Raw genomic sequence first — 15,976 nt, forward strand, 5'->3', positions numbered from 1 at the left:
ACCAGTAAAAAGGCAGATGCTGAAAATAGAAGAAAAAAAAAACAACAACAACAATAAAGGTTGGTCCATTCTCAAGTCCCTTGAATAGAAATATTTATTCATTAAATATTTATTAAGTATTATTATTTGTTTTGTTTTTATTCTTGTGCAACTTTTCATGTGACAATCACACTAAATATGTGACTGCCTGCTGACTCATTTTTCAGGGAGATTTCTGATCATATATTAAGCTGAATTGCAGCCAGGATGGATGAAGTGGAAAGAAAAATGCTACACATACCACTTCAATATGGTGAATTGGTGGAGAGAGGTACTCTCTGCCATTTGGAGACATTCAAAAACATTTCTATGAAATTTTTAAAATAGAAATGCCAAATTTATGAAATATTCTTAAGAAGTCTGAATGAAATTTGCCACATAGAAAAATTCTGAGTAAAATGTAATCATACATTTTTTCCAATATCATATTCTTTGACAAAAATTTTAAGTCTTATGCTACGTGTAACTTTCTCTATTTTAAGTCACTTTTTATGGTGATAGTTTTATAAAAATATTTTCTTGAAAATGAAATAAAATGCTACAATCTGTGGTCACTCCTTACTTAGCTTATCATTTGTTGTATTACAAAGTCAAAGTTAATTAGCAAAGATTATACTATAGTTATTCATATTCTCAGCAGTCAAAGATTTTCTTCCTGTAGTGGCTTTAATACTAAGAATGAATACTTGCCAGGTAAAGTATTTCTTGATTGTTAAACATTACTGGTGCTTTGACCAACTACACTTTAACCTCTCAACTTCCCTGCCAATCATTTAACAACTGGAGAAGAAGTTGCCCCAAACAAACGCTTTAGTAAGAAGAGCTCACACAAAATGAGGTGCTTGTAAATCCCTGTGTAGGTTACACAATCTTCACAATTTTTCACAATGCATGTTCTGACAAGATGAACACGGGCATCAAAGTTTTGAGCAAGTTAAATTATTTTTATAGTTTTGAGGAGATTCATACAAATGAAGATTTCTCAATTTTGCCATTATTGACATTTTGGGCAGCATGATTTTTTGTTGTGGAAAGCTCTCCTTTGTACTATAGGATCATTAGTAACAGTCCTGGCCTCTACTCATTAGAGGCCAAGAGCATTTTCCCCCAACCCCCATTATGCCAACCAACAATTTGTCTAGACAAATTGACAAACGGCTCCTAGATGACAAAATGTTCCCCAGTTAAGAAGCACTAGGTCAAAGAAACACATTAATGCTCTAGAGAAGATAGTTCTAGAGACATTAAAATGTTAACATAGTATTTGTTGTAAAACAAATGCACATAATTCATTTTTACTAAATAAATTTATAGAATATGTCAGAAAATATGTTTTACTTAGAAAATGGATATACTTAGTCCTACAGGAGAAAAAAAAAAAACCACAACTCCTACCCTTTAATTATGAAACAGATTTATTAAATTCTCTTTAAAATATAAATGTTAATATAGAGCATATTCATAGCTACTTGAGAAACTCACATTAGAGGTCCCCAGAAATATAAGCTGTGTAGTTTAATTCCCATCTACAGTAGCAATATTATCCCATGATTCAATCAAGCCATGTGCATGACTGCCCTACAAGGCCCATAGATTTGAAAACTCAGATTCACAATGTAAACAATCTAAATATTTCTCTATCAATATCACAACAAACCTGTATAAAGCCATCAAGCTAGGTAGCAGTAAACTATTCACAGGCAACTCATTTGGGCTCTTGAGGACTCAGGAAGCAAGTGATACTTATAGGGAATTGATTACTCTAAGAATGGCTTATTATTAATTGTCAGGGGCCAAGGATTGTGTATGTCTTGCCAGCTGAATAAAGACATCTAGCTATGAATCCTCAGCTACTCATTATGCATTCTACCCAAGTTCAGTTCAGTTCAGTTCAGTTGCTCAGTCGTGTCTGACTCTTTGCGACGCCATGAATCGCAGCACGCCAGGCCTCCCTGTCCATCACCAACTCCCGGAGTTCACTCAAGACTCGCGTTCATCAAGTCAGTGATGCCATCCAGCCATCTCATCTTCTGTCATCCCCTTCTCCTCCTGCCCCCAATCCCTTCCAGCATCAGAGTCTTTTCCAATGAGTCAACTCTTCACATGAGGTGGCCAAAGTACTGGAGTTTCAGTTTCAGCATTATTCCTTCCAAAGTAATCCCAGGGCTTATCTCTTTCAGAATGGATTGGTTAGAACTCCTCGCAGTCCAAGGGATTCTCAAGAGTCTTCTCCAAGACCACAGTACAAAAGCATCAATTCTTCAGTGCTCAGCTTTCTTCACAGTCCAACTCTCACATCCATACATGACCACTGGAAAAACCATTGCCTTGACTAGATGGACCTTTGTTGGAAGGCAATGTCTCTGCTTTTGAATATGCTATCTAGGTTGGTCATAATTTTTCTTCCAAGGAGTAAGCGTCTTTTAATTTCATGGCTGCAATCACCATCTGCAGTGATTTTGGAGCCCCCCAAAATAAAGTCTGACACTCTTTCCACTGTTTCCCCATCTATTTCCCATGAAGTGATGGGACCAGATGCCATGATCTTCATTTTCTCAATGTTGAGCTTTAAGCCAACTTTTTCACTCTCCTCTTTCACTTTCATCAAGAGGCTTTTTAGCTCCTCTTCACTTTCTGCCATAAGGGTGGTGTCAGTGCATATCTGTGGTTATTGATATTTCTCCTGGCAATCTTGATTCCAGCTTGTGTTTCTTCCATCCAGCGTTTCTCATGATGTACTCTGCATAAAAGTTAAATAAGCAGGGTGACAATATACAGCCTTGACGTACTCCTTTTCCTATTTGGAACCAGTGCGTTGTTCCATGTCCAGGTGTTCCTGACCTGTATATAGGTTTCTCAAGAGGCTTTTTAAGGAATGATGCTGAAACTGAAGCTCCAGTACTTTGGCCACCTCACGCGCAGAGTTGACTCATTGGAAAAGACTTTGATGCTGGGAGGGATTGGAGGCAGGGGGAGAAGGGGATGACCGAGGATGAGATGGCTGGATGGCATCACTGACTCGATGGATGTGAGTCTGAGTTAACTCCGGGAGTTGGTGATGGACAGGGAGGCCTGGCGTGCTGCGATTCATGGGGTCACAAAGAGTCGGACATGACTAAGTGACTGAACTGAACTGAACTGAACCAAGACTTAGGTTGAATTTAAAATGAAAAACTACACAATTTTCACGTTTCCTATTTTCCAGGCTCAGATAACCAGATCAACTCCAAAACTATCTTAAAATAAGAAGCCAGATTATCCAATGAAATTTTAGATTTGATTAAAAAAAATTTAGGCTAAGATGCTATCAAATGTTGGTCAATATCATCTGAACAAAGCAACCATTTAAAAAAAAAAGTAAGATGAATGGGGGAAATTTGCATACTGACTGGATAATTTATATTCAGTTCAGTCGCTCAGTCGTGTCTGACTCTTTGCGACCTCAAGGACTGCAGCACGCCAGGCCTCCCTGTCTGCCACCAACTTCTGGAGTTTTCTCAAACTCATATCATTGAGTAGGTGATACCATTAAACCAGCTCATCCTCTGTCATCCCCTTCTCCTCCTGCTCTCAATCCTTCCCTGTGTCAGGGTTTTTTAAATGAGTCAACTCTTTGCATGAGGTGGCCAAAGTATTGGAGTTTCACCTTTAGCATCAGTCCTTCCAATGAATACCAAGGACTGATCTCCTTCAGGATGGACTGGTTGAATCTCCTTGCAGGCAAAGGGACTCTCAAGAGTCTTCTCCAACACCACAGTTCAAAAGCATCAATTCTTCGGCGCTCAGCTTTCTTCACAGTCCAACTCTCACATCCATACATGACCACTGGAAAAACCACAGCCTTGACTAGACAGAACTTTGTTGGCAAAGTAATGTCTCTGCTTTTGCATATGCTATCTAGGTTTGTCATAACCCTCCTTCCAAGGAGTAAGCGTCTTTTAATTTCATGACTGCAATCACCATCTGCAGTGATTTGTGAGCCCCAAAAAATAAAGTCTAACACTGTTTCTACTGTTTCCCCATCTACTTTCCATGAAGTGATGGGGCCAGATGACATGATCTTAGTTTTCTGAATGTTGAGCTTTAAGCCAACTTTTTCACTCTCCTCTTTCACTTTTATCAAGAGGCTTTTTAGTTCTTCTTCACTTTCTGCCATAAGAGTGGCATCATATGCAAATCTGAGGTTATTAATATTTCTCTCGGCAATCTTGATTCTAGCTTGTGCTTCTTTCAGCCCAGCATTTCTCATTATGTACTCTGCATATAAGTTGAATAAACAGGGTGACAATATACAGCCTTGACCTACTCCTTTCACTATTTGGAACCAGTGTATTGTTCCATGTCCAGTTCTAACTGTCGCTTCCTGACCTGCATACAGGTTTCTCAAGAGGCAGGTCAGGTGGTCTGGTATTCCCATCTCTGTTCAGAATTTTCCACAGTTTATTGTGATCCACACAGTCAACGGCTTTGGCATTGTCAATAAAGCAGAAATAGATATTTTTCTGGAACTCTCTTCTTTTTCGATGATCCAACAGATGTTGGCAACCTGATCTCTGGTTCCTCTGCCTTTTCTAAAACCAGCTTGAACATTTGGAAGTTCACTGTTCATGTACTGTTGATACCTAGGTAGGATAATTTTGAGCATTACAAGTAGGAAATCAAGAAACACTTGGAGTAACAGGCAAATTTGGCCATGGAGTACAAAATGAAGCAAGGCAAAGGCTAATAGGGTTTGCCAAGAGAATGCATTGGCCATAGCAAACACCCTCTTCTAACAACACAAGAGAAGACTCTACACATGGACATCACCAGATGGTCAACACCAAGATCAGATTGATTATATTCTTTGCAGCTGAAGATGGAGAAGCCCTATATAGTCAGTGAAAATAGGACCATGAGCTGACTGTGGCTCAGATCATGCACTTCTTATTGCCAAATTCAGACTTACATTTAAAAAAGTAGGGAAAACCACTAGACCATTCAGGTATGACCTAAATCAAATCCCTTATGAATATACAGTGGAAAAGAGAAATAGATTTAAGGGACTAGACCAGATAGATAGAGTGCCAGAAGAACTATGGATAGAGGTTTATGACATTGTACAGGAGACAGGGAGCAATACCATCCCCAATAAAAAGAAATACAAAAAAAGCAAAATGACTATCTGAGGAGGCCTTTCAAATAGATGTGAAATGAAGAGATGGGAAAAGCAAGGAGAAAAGGAAAGATATACCCATTTGAATGCAGAGTTCCAAAGAATAGCAAAGAGACATAAGAAATCCTTCCTCATTGATCAAAGCAAAGAAATAGAGGGAAACAATAGAATGGGAAAGACTAGAGATCTCATCAAGAAAATTAGAGATGCCAAGGGAACATTTCATGCAAAGATGGTCTCAATAAAGAACAGAAAGAGTATGAACCAACAGAAGCAGAAGATATTAAGAAGTTATTCTTAAGATCTTAAGAATGCACAGAAGAGCTATACAAAAAAGATCTTCATGACCCAGATAAGCATGATGGTGTGAACACTCAACTAGAGCCAGACATCCTGGAGTGTGAAGTAAAGTGGACCTTAGGAAGCATCACTATGAACAAAGCTAGTGGAGATGATGGAATTCCAGTTGAGCTATTTCAAATCCTAAAAGATGATGCTGTGAAAGTGCTGCACTCAATATGCCAGCAAATTTGGAAAACTCAGCAGTGGCCACAGGACTGGAAAAGGTCAGTTTTCATTCCAATCCCAAAGAAAGGTAAGCCAAATGATGCACAAGCTACCACACTATTGCACTCATCTCACATGCTAGTAAAGTAATAATTTATATTAAGGAATTATTATTAAATGTTATATTAGAGAATAGTATTCCAGGTTTTAAGGAATCTCCACACTGTTCTCCATAGGGGCTGTACTATTTTGCATCCCCACCAACAGTGTAAGAGGGTTCCCTTTTCTCCACACCCTCTCCAGCCTTTATTGCTTGTAGACGTTTGAATAGCAGCCATTCTGACTGGCGTGAAATGATACCTCATTGTGGTTTTGATTTGCATTTCTCTGATAATGAGTGATGTTGAGCATCTTTTCTTGTGTTTGTTAGCCATTTGTATATCTTCTTTGGAGAAATGTCTATTTAGTTCTTTGGCCCATTTTTTGATTGGGTCGTTTACTTTCCTGGAATTGAGCTGCAGGACTTGCTTGTATATTTTTGAGATTAATTATTTGTCAGTTGCTTCGTTTGCTATAATTTTCTCCCATTCTGAAGGCTGTCTTTTCACCTTGCTTATAATTTCCTTTGTTGTGCAGAAGCTTTTAATTTAAAATAGGTCCCATTTGTTTATTTTTGCTTTTCTTTCCAGTATTATAGGAGGTTGGTTATAGAGGATCTTGCTATGATTTATGTCGGAGAGTGTTTTGTCTATGTTTTCCTCTAGGAGTTTTATACTTTCTGGTGTTACGTTTAGATCTTTAATCCATTTTAAGTTTACCTTTTTGTATGGTGTTAGAAAGTGTTCTAGTTGCATTCTTTTACAAGTGGTTGACCAGTTTTCCCAGCACCACTTGTTAAAGAGATTGTCTTTTCTCCATTGTATATTCTTGCCTCCTTTGTCAAAGATAAGGTGTCCATAGGTGTGTGGATTTATCTCTGGGCTTTCTATTTTGTTCCATTTATCTATATTTCTGTCTTTGTGCCAGTACCATACTGTCTTGATGACTGTGGCTTTGTAGTAGAGCCTGAAGTCAGGTAGGTTGATTCCTCCAGGTCCATGCTTCTTTCTCAAGATTGCTTTGGCTATTTGAGGTTTTTTGTATTTCCATACAAATTGTGAATTTTTTTGTTCTAGTTCTGTGAAAAATACCGTTGGTAGCTTGATAGGGATTGCATTGAATCTATAGATTACTTTGGGTAGTATACTCATTTTCACTATATTGATTCTTCTGACCCATGAACATGGTATATTTCTCCATCTATTTGTGTCCTCTTTGATTTATTTCACCAGTGTTTTATAGTTTTCTATATATAGGTCTTTAGTTTCTTTAGGTAGATATATTCCTAAGTATTTTATTCTTTTCGTTGCAATGGTGAAGGGAATTGTTTCCTTAATTTCTCTTTCTACTTTCTCATTATTAGTGTATAGGAATGCAAGGGATTTCTGTGTGTTGATTTTATATCCTGCAACTTTACTATATTCATTGATTAGCTCTAATAATTTTCTGGTGGAGTCTTTAGGGTTTTCTATGTAGAGGATCATCTCATCTGGAAACAGTGACAGTTTTACTTCTTTTTTTCCAATATGGATTCCTTTTATTTCTGTTTCTGCTCTGATTGCTGTGGCCAAAACTTCAAGGACTATGTTGAATAGTAGTGGTGAAAGTCGGCACCCTTGTCATGTTCCTGACTTTAGGGGAAATGCTTTTAATTTTTCACCATTGAGGATAATGTTAGCTGTGGCTTTGTCATATATAGCTTTTATTATGTTGAGGTATGTTTCTTCTATCCCTGCTTTCTGGAGGGTTTTTTTCATAAATGGATGTTGAATTTTGTCAAAGGCCTTCTCTGCATCTATTGAGATAATCGTATGGTTTTTATTTTTCAATGTGTCAATGTGGTATATCACACTGATTGATTTACAAATATTGAAGAATCCTTGCATTCCTGGGGTAAAGTCCACTTGGTCATGATGTATGATCTTTTTAATATGTTGTTGGATTCTGTTTGCTAGAATTTTCTTAGGAATTGTTGCATCTATCATCAGTGATATTGGCCTATACTTTTCTTTTTGTGTGTGTGTGTGGCATCTTTGTCTGGTTTTGGTATTAGGGTGATGGTGACCTCAGAATGAGTTTGGAAGTTTACCTTCCTCTGCAATTTTCTGCAAAAATTTGAGCAGGATAGGTGTTAGCTCTTCTTTAAATTTTTGGTAGAATTCAGCTGTGAAGTCATCTGGTCCTGGGCTTTTGTTTGTTGGAAGATTTTTGATTACAGTTTCAATTTGTGTGCTTGTGGTGGGTCAGTTAAGATTTTCTATTTCTTCCTGGTTCAGTATTGGAAAATTGTACTTTTCTAAGAATTTGTCCATTTCTTTGAAGTTGGCCATTTAATTTGCATAATGTTGCTGATAGTAGTCTCTTATGATCCTTTGTAATTCTGTGTTGTTTGTTGTGATCTCTCCATTTTCATTTCTAATTTTATTGATTTGATTTTTCTCCCTTTGTTTCTTGATGAGTCTGGCTAATGGGGTTTTTCAATTTTATTTATCTTCTCAAAGAACCAGCTTTTGGCTTTGTTGATTTTTGCTGCAGTCTCTTTTGTTTCTTTTGCATTATTTCTTCCCTAATTTTTAAGATTTCTTTCCTTCTACCAACCCTGGTATTCTTCCTTTCTTCCTTTCTATTTGCTTTAGCTATAGAGTTAGGTTATTTATTTGACTTTTTTCTTATTTTTTGAGGTAAGCCTGTACTGTTATGAATTTTCCCCTTAGCACTGATTTTACAGTGTCCCATAGGTTTTGGGTTGCTGTGTTTTAATTTTTATTCATTTCTATACATACTTTAGATTCCTTTTTTTATTTCTTTTGTGATTTGTTGGTTATTCAGTAGCATGTTGTTCAGCCTCCATATGTTGGAATTTTTAATAGTTTTCCTGTAACTGAGATTTAATCGTAGTGCAATGTGGTCAGAAAAAATGCTTGGAATAATTTCAATTTTTTTGAATTTACCAAGGCTAGATTTATGGCCAAGAATGTGATCTATCCTGGAGAAGGTTCTGTGTGTGCTTGAGACAAAGGTAAAATTCTTTTATTTATTTCTTTCTTTTTATTTTTTTTTTTCCAGGTGAAATGTCCTATAGATATCAATTAGGTCTAACTGGTCTATTGAATCATTTAAGGTTTGTGTTTCCTTGCTAATTTTCTGTTCAGTTGATCTATCCATAGGTGTGAGTGGGGTATTAAAGTCTCCCACTGTTATTGTATTATTTTTAATTTTCCCTTTCATACTTGTTAGCATTTGTCTTACATATTGCAGTGCTCCTATGTTGGGTGCATATATTTTATTATTGTTGTATCTTCTTCTTGGGTTGATCATTTGATCATTATGTAGTGTCCATCTTTGTCTCTTTGCACAACCTTTATTTTAAAGTCTATTTTATCTGATATGAGTATTGCTAGTCCTGCTTTCTTTTGGTCTCTCTTTGCTTGGAATATCTTTTTCTAGCCCTTCACTTTAAGTCTGTATGTGTCCCTTGTTTTGAGGTAGATCTCTTGTAGACAACATATATAGGGGTCTTGCTTTTGTATCTATTCAGCCAGTCTTTGTCTTTTGGTTGGGGCATTCAACCCATTTGCATTTAAGGTATTTATTGATAAGTATGATCCTGTTGCCATTTACTTTATTGCTTTGGGTTTGAGTTTATACACCCTTTCTGTGTTTCCTGTCTAGAGAAGATCGCTTAGCATTTGTTGGAGAGCTGGTTTGGTGGTGCTGAATTTTCTCAGCTTTTTCTTGTCTATAAAGCTTTTGATTTCTCCTTCATATTTGAATGAGATCCTTGCTGAGTACAGTAATCTGGGCTGTACCCAGATTTGTATCTTTTAGAGATACAAATGGTAGTGCAATCGATAGAAGTTTAAATGAAACAAAATTGACCATGTAATAATTGTTGAATCTAAGCAATGTTTATATGGACATTCATTCATACTTCTTTTTCTACTTTTCTCTTTGAACTGTTCTTCATACTAAACCATAAAAATTTGATGAAATTTTTGCTTATATTTGTGAATTTTAAAAAGACCTGGCTAGCCTAGAACAGTTCTAATCCTTTACACTTTATCTTTTCCAAAAGGGTAATACCAAGAGGCAGTCAAGTCTGTAGCTCCCATGATGCTTTATAAATGTATACTCCACCTCTTAAAACTTTTATGCAACAGCAGCTACTTCATGCCATCTGTGAATTTCATGATGACCTTACGGACCCCACCAGCAGAGGCAGAGGCTGTGGGGTAGTCAGATCTGAATGAACACAAGACATCTTTATATGCTCCTGGTAGGTTAGGAGGATGGTACAGATTGATTAAAACTCAGTTAAGGATTTTGCGTGGACTGGGTGATCTGTGAATAAACACATACCCTAGAAACTGGTAGTGAGAAGGCAGTAGAGCATAATGAATATTTGAACCTAAGCCAATCATAAATACATATCTTGATTTAATCAATTGCTAAATGTGATATTATTGTATGTTACAGAGCATCAGTTAACTCATATAATACTTCATATAATAAGGGACTGTTGGAGATTAAATAAAACATGTAAAATAGGAAGAAAGTGTTAACACATCAGGTCTGGTTATTTGGTCATTGTATGTTAAGGGAACTGGAAACTGTGATTTGACTATTGGCCAATTCTGGAGGAATGTTCTAATTTTAATGATTGATGATCATGTTTTGTTCACTTGATTGTTTTGCACAAACATCAACATCAATAATGTGCATCTGGTGTCATTGTTAGGATCCTAAGTTTCACTTGCCATGACTGGTCATGGAACATGATGTACCTATGGGACCCGTTCACAGTAAAAGCCTCAGATGCTGAGGCTTCCTTGGGCTGAGACATATTGCACACTAGTGCAACTCTCTAGTTTGTTGCTAGAGAAGAGGGCATGTCCTAGATGGCCCCAGAGGGGCAAGTACTCAAAAGCATGTGTCCAACCTCTCTGATTCCTCTGAACAGACAACTTTTTCCTGTTGGTCTTGGTTTGTATAGTTTAAACCTCAGCCATGAGAATAATCTGCTTTTGAGTATTGTGAATCCTTTTGCTAAATCAGCAAAATTGAGGAGAGGGTGGCCCTCAGATATCCCGGACATAAATAGACTAGTACAATGTAAGGCAAGTAATACACATCCAATATATGCTAGCTATGGAATTTAACTGATCCTGCTGGATGTGACAAGGGACTGACCTCATTGTACTAGAGTATAGGCTGGGACTCCAGGATTTTGTCCACTTTTTTGAACCGTGCTCTTAGAAGCGGGGAAGGATAACCTCTCATCAGTGGGGAAATTGGAAAACATAACTCCAAGGTTTTCCCCTGGCCTCCCAGCCCTGATGATTCTAAGTGGGAAGGTACCATGTGAAGAAAATGGGTAGATATCTAACCTCTAACTGGGGCATTCTGAGAATGCAGAGCAGGGCCAATTCTTTTTATCATTTTGAAAGATAACAAAAAGAATCTAAACCTTTAGCATCAGTGCTGGAGCCTGGACCCTTACTTTGGTAGCAGTCACCAGAGGCAGTGGTATTATGAATGACTATCGGGACTTCCCTAGTGGTCCAGTGGCTAAAACTCCACACTCCCAAAGCAGGGGGGCTAGGTCCTATCCCTGGTCAGGGAACTAGATCCCACATGCCACAACTAAGAGTTTGCATGCCACAAGTAAGAACTGGTATGGCCAAATAGATATTTTTTTAAAAAGGAAATGACTATCAGGGATTTCCCCAATGTACTAGAACCAAGCACACAGAGCCATTTCTGCCACGCACTGAGCACCACAGAAAGACAGTCTTAAACTGTGAGGACTGTATATCAACATTTTTTAAAAATAGCTAATTGGGTTGAGACTTTAATTGAGGGCTAATCCAAGGAAAAGAGGAGCCCAGGGTACCCATCTTGCAATATATTTCTATATTTGTGTGTGTGTGATTATGGTTCCCATCCAAGTGGTTGCCTGTGTCCAACTCTTTTCAACCCCATGAATTGTAGCCCTTTAGGCTCCTCTGTCCATGGGATTTCCAGGCAAGAATACTGGAGTGGGTTGCTATTTCCTCCTCCAAAGGATCGTCCTGACCCAGGGATCTAACCGTGGTCTCCTGCATTGGCAAAAGGATTCTTCACTACTGTGCCACCTGGGAAGCCCATCCAAGTGACCAGATATAAGTTGTTGTTGTTGTTGTTGTTGTTGTTGTTCAGTCACCAAGTCATGTCTGACTCTTTGTGACCCCATGGACTGCAGCACACCAGGTTTCCTTGTCCCTCACCACCTCCTGGAGTTTGCCCAAGCAGATCTAACATACCTACAAAAGAGATTTATACCTTTAAAATGAAATAATAACTACAATAAAATCAGTTGTTATGTCACACATTTATTTACTATTTTTCAAGTAAATTGCCTCGAGATGGATAGGTCTAATCTCAATAGTGATCCCAAGTGGATTTTCCCCCTAGCAGGTTCTTAAATATGGTGAGAATATAATAGTTGATAGAAGATTGCTTCTTCTGCATGGGTGGCCCTTTTTTTTTTTTTTGGAACTCTTAATTATTTTGGGAGGTTTTATAGGTGGCTTCCTTGCATTTTATATTGCGCATAATAATCATCTCCCTGTCACTCTCACTATCACTGCTATATGTTGACAATTGGCTATCATTCATGTTGCCATACAGTGCATTGTCTTTGGGCTCTGTCTTGTAAGATGACTTGTAAAAGCACTTCAGTTTGTATGAAGAAAGTGGAACTGGAACATACTTCATATTCTCTTCTGAAGGAGTGATGAATGGCTCAGAAACAGCATTGCAAACAATGCATTTTTCCTTGTAGCATTGACAAAACTTCACTGGTTGAGGCCTAGATAATATTTCTGCCCTACCTTCACTAGTTGGTCTTTTTAGTTTAAGATATCTCTGGAGTTTGGTCAGTTTTGCTATACTTGATTGCTTAGGAACACTTTGACTCTTTGGATAAGGTGGAGACATTTTGATTGGCTTGACCGGACATTGTAGACTTGATGGCCAAGTTGGTTTGATGGCTTTCTTTGGATAGGCTGGACTGACCTGATCGACTAGCTTATGGGCATGAGCCCACCTATGTGCCTTTTTTGGACTGCGTGTTCTATGCACCTTTTCCTGAGGCATTGATCCTAACACTTTTTTGGGATCTGATGGCTTGGATGGGTTTTGTTGACTCGAGGGCCTGACTAACTTTTCTGTACTTGAAGGTACAGAGGCTTTTTGTGGACTTGAGGGCCCAGATGACTTATCTATACTAGATAGCAATGGTTGTTTTTCTGGATTGCCTGGACCAGCAGTTGGTGACTTGGACTCAGTGAATGATATTTTATATGATGTGGATGCTTTGGTTCTGTCTTCTTTCTTGACCCTGAAAATACAGAAGATTTGGAGTATGACCATTTAAATCAGAAGAGTACTCTTGCTATCAATGGAAAGCACGGGCTATTGTGTCAGTTTCGACTTCTGGTCTTTTTTTTTTTTTTTTTTTTTGGCTCTAGCAGGAAAATTGAACACAGTAAGAATTGGAGAGTGCTGAAAACCATGACTCAGGTTACAGATTTGAACTCATGTTGAATACTTTTTCTTAATTTTATTGTTTCAACCACAATAGATAACCATATAGTCATGTATAGAATGACACAAACTTGTTTTGAATCTACCATTGAGAGGGAGAGAGAGAATTTAATCTACTCCAGAAATTAAGTTTTTTATTAAAAAAGTCACAAGTTGATATGCAAATGAAGCACAAATGTCACAACTTGTCACATAAAAAGTCTTTAGACCAAATTAATTGTTTTCCTATCATATTTACACCAATAAATTTTGTATCCATGTATGTTTATACTCACAAGATTACTCTAAAACCAAAGGAATAGAACAGTGATATATTTCAGTCACCAGTCTTTGGATGGGGAAATTTTTAGGCACCCAGTATGTCAGAGCCAGCTTGATCCTCCTATATAAAAGGCAGGGACTAGGATCACTGAACACAATAATTTTTCATGTTATTATATCTTAACATAGTAGATTATCTAAAATGCATTACTATCTTTGGAATGCAGAAACCCAACTCCTTCTCTCTCTCCTGAGAAGATTTTGATTATGTCTTATTTAGATAGTCATCCCCTCTTTTCCTAGCCTCAATTTATAATGAAATTAGCAACCTTGGGCTCAACTGAACCCTGAGTAGGAGATAGTTTTGGCTAAAGTTGATAATGTACTTGAGATCATTTAAGAGCTTCATTTAAGTGAACATATCCAACCCACAAGATGTTGGTAGCTCTTTTGTCATCTAAAGTTTACGTTAAGTAACCATAACAATGGGAACCCACTCCAGTGTTCTTGCCTGGAGAATCCCAGGGACAGGGCAGCCTGATGGGCTGCTGTCTATGGGGTCCCACAGAGTCGGACACGACTGAAGCGATTTAGCAGTAGCAGCAGCCATAACAACAGTGAACCTATGTTTATGTTCATGCATGCATTCCCCCCTGCCCCTTGTATTTTTAATTCATAGGTGTAAGACTTACGTTGCTGCTTTGGGGGCTTCCTCACTCTCACAGTTATAGAGTTATAGTGAAGAACACACACACACATACCCCCACCCCTTTTATTTTTAATTCAAAGGTGTAAGACTTACGTTGCTGCTTTAGAGGCATCCATGTCCACACAGCTGTAGTGAATGAAACAATAACATCTTAAAATAAAGCAGATGATGAGGATAACAGTTATGAAAATGAGTAGCCATTGCTGTACTGCTTTGATTCTTCTCTGCCTGGATTCAACTGGTGTAGCTACTGTGAAATAAAATATGTCATCAGAACATGTGTTAGGTAGCCAAGTCTGTTTCCATTTTGATGGGGTTGTTACTATAGGTCAAAGTCAAATCTCATCATCAATGATTTCTTTAAGCATGATAAGTGTTCCACTGTCATTTTCCTTGCTCTATCACATCCCCAGCCAGCCACAGTCTAGAAGCCAACTCTGGGAGCTATCTCTAGCTAATCAGTATAATTACCTACATTACCCCACATTGTGGCTGGTTCAATCCATTATCTAGGTTTTTGAGTGTGTGTATATACTTGGGTGTTGATGTGTGTGTGAATGTGTATGGTGGGAAAATGGATGGGACAAGAAAAAAACATTCTTGAAACCCATTTTGTGTTAGGTACCATGCTAGATTCATTCATTCACATGGAATTTTCTAGTTTGGCTGGCTGGAGGAGGAGGCAGGTGTTGGTGGATTGGGTGGGGAAGGGGAATGAAGGGGGACAGTATGGCTATACTCTTCATGTTTCTATGTTGTTTGGAATTTTTACATGGAAGTATAACTCTCAGATGTTGTCCTAGAAATTCTTTAAGACTTACTCATAGTAAGGTAAAAGAAACAGCAAATTTCTTAAACACAGCTAGCTTGTCTAATTAAGTACTTGAATGTATTTAAATTAATAGATCATAGTTTCTAGCATTTAAGGTTAGGCACATACCTGCAGTAGCAGATCCATTGCTTTCGTTTCTATATAAACAACTATTTGTCCAAATTGATAAAAGGAGAACATAAATGAAGAGATTCATGTCCAGCACCCTGTTGAAGGTTTCCTCTGCCAGGGAAACTGCTGGATTTAACATGGCTCAGCTTGCTTTAGGGGGCTATGACATCATAATCATTCTATGTCATATCCTGACAGCATAATCTCACCATGGGGAGGCATGAACTCCTGTGTACAAATATCATGAAAAGACTTTTAATCATATATTTCTCCATTAGATCAAATATTCTATCAAATTTGAATAAAAAAGTTTGATACATTATTAAGCACAGAAGGCAGAGAAAATGGGTTCACTCTAGATACTTTATTAAATGTTAAGGAGGCACCTTACAGCCCTATAGTAGTTCTTGTGTGTTATAGAGGTTAAATCATCCTAGGGTATAAGCTTGTAGGAATTTTTATTACTAAAATTAAGATTTTGAATAGCCCTCAAGCTTTTTATCGAGCTGCTGTTAATGGATACCACTAAAGACTTTTTGACTAGAGAGTGACATGATGAGATCTCCATTTAAGAAAAACCCCTCTAGCTGTTGTTTGGGGAATAGATTGCTGGAGTTAAAGTAATTTAGGCAATTGGAAGGCTGTTACGTAAGTCCATCTGATAGAGGATGATGGC

General features: G+C 37.8%; 1 protein-coding gene across 1 annotated transcript; it reads right to left on the minus strand.

The window, feature by feature from the left end:
- Window positions 1-12,340: 12,340 nt before the first annotated feature.
- On the minus strand, window positions 12,341-15,385 carry LOC138930003 (uncharacterized protein CXorf66 homolog). Its single transcript, XM_070289640.1, has 3 exons — window positions 15,298-15,385; window positions 14,451-14,607; window positions 12,341-13,181 (listed from the first exon to the last, which is right to left on the minus strand). The coding sequence occupies exons 1-3, from the start codon at window positions 15,383-15,385 to the stop codon at window positions 12,341-12,343; spliced, it is 1,086 nt and encodes a 361-aa protein (XP_070145741.1).
- Between the last annotated feature and the right edge of the window lie 591 nt (window positions 15,386-15,976).

This window comes from Ovis canadensis, chromosome X (genome assembly GCF_042477335.2).
Source record: "Ovis canadensis isolate MfBH-ARS-UI-01 breed Bighorn chromosome X, ARS-UI_OviCan_v2, whole genome shotgun sequence".
Taxonomy (NCBI): Eukaryota; Metazoa; Chordata; class Mammalia; order Artiodactyla; family Bovidae; genus Ovis; species Ovis canadensis.

What these genes read in the sequence shown, in the direction of transcription:
- LOC138930003 (XM_070289640.1), bottom strand. Translation starts at nt 15,385, where the DNA reads ATGAATCTCTTCATTTATGTTCTCCTTTTATCAATTTGGACAAATAGT. An exon ending in CAATGGATCTGCTACTGCAG is followed by an intron (nt 14,608 to 15,297) that starts GTATGTGCCTAA and finishes TTTATTTCACAG; the next exon opens with TAGCTACACCAGTTGAATCC. An exon ending in GATGCCTCTAAAGCAGCAAC is followed by an intron (nt 13,182 to 14,450) that starts GTAAGTCTTACA and finishes CTGTATTTTCAG; the next exon opens with GGTCAAGAAAGAAGACAGAA.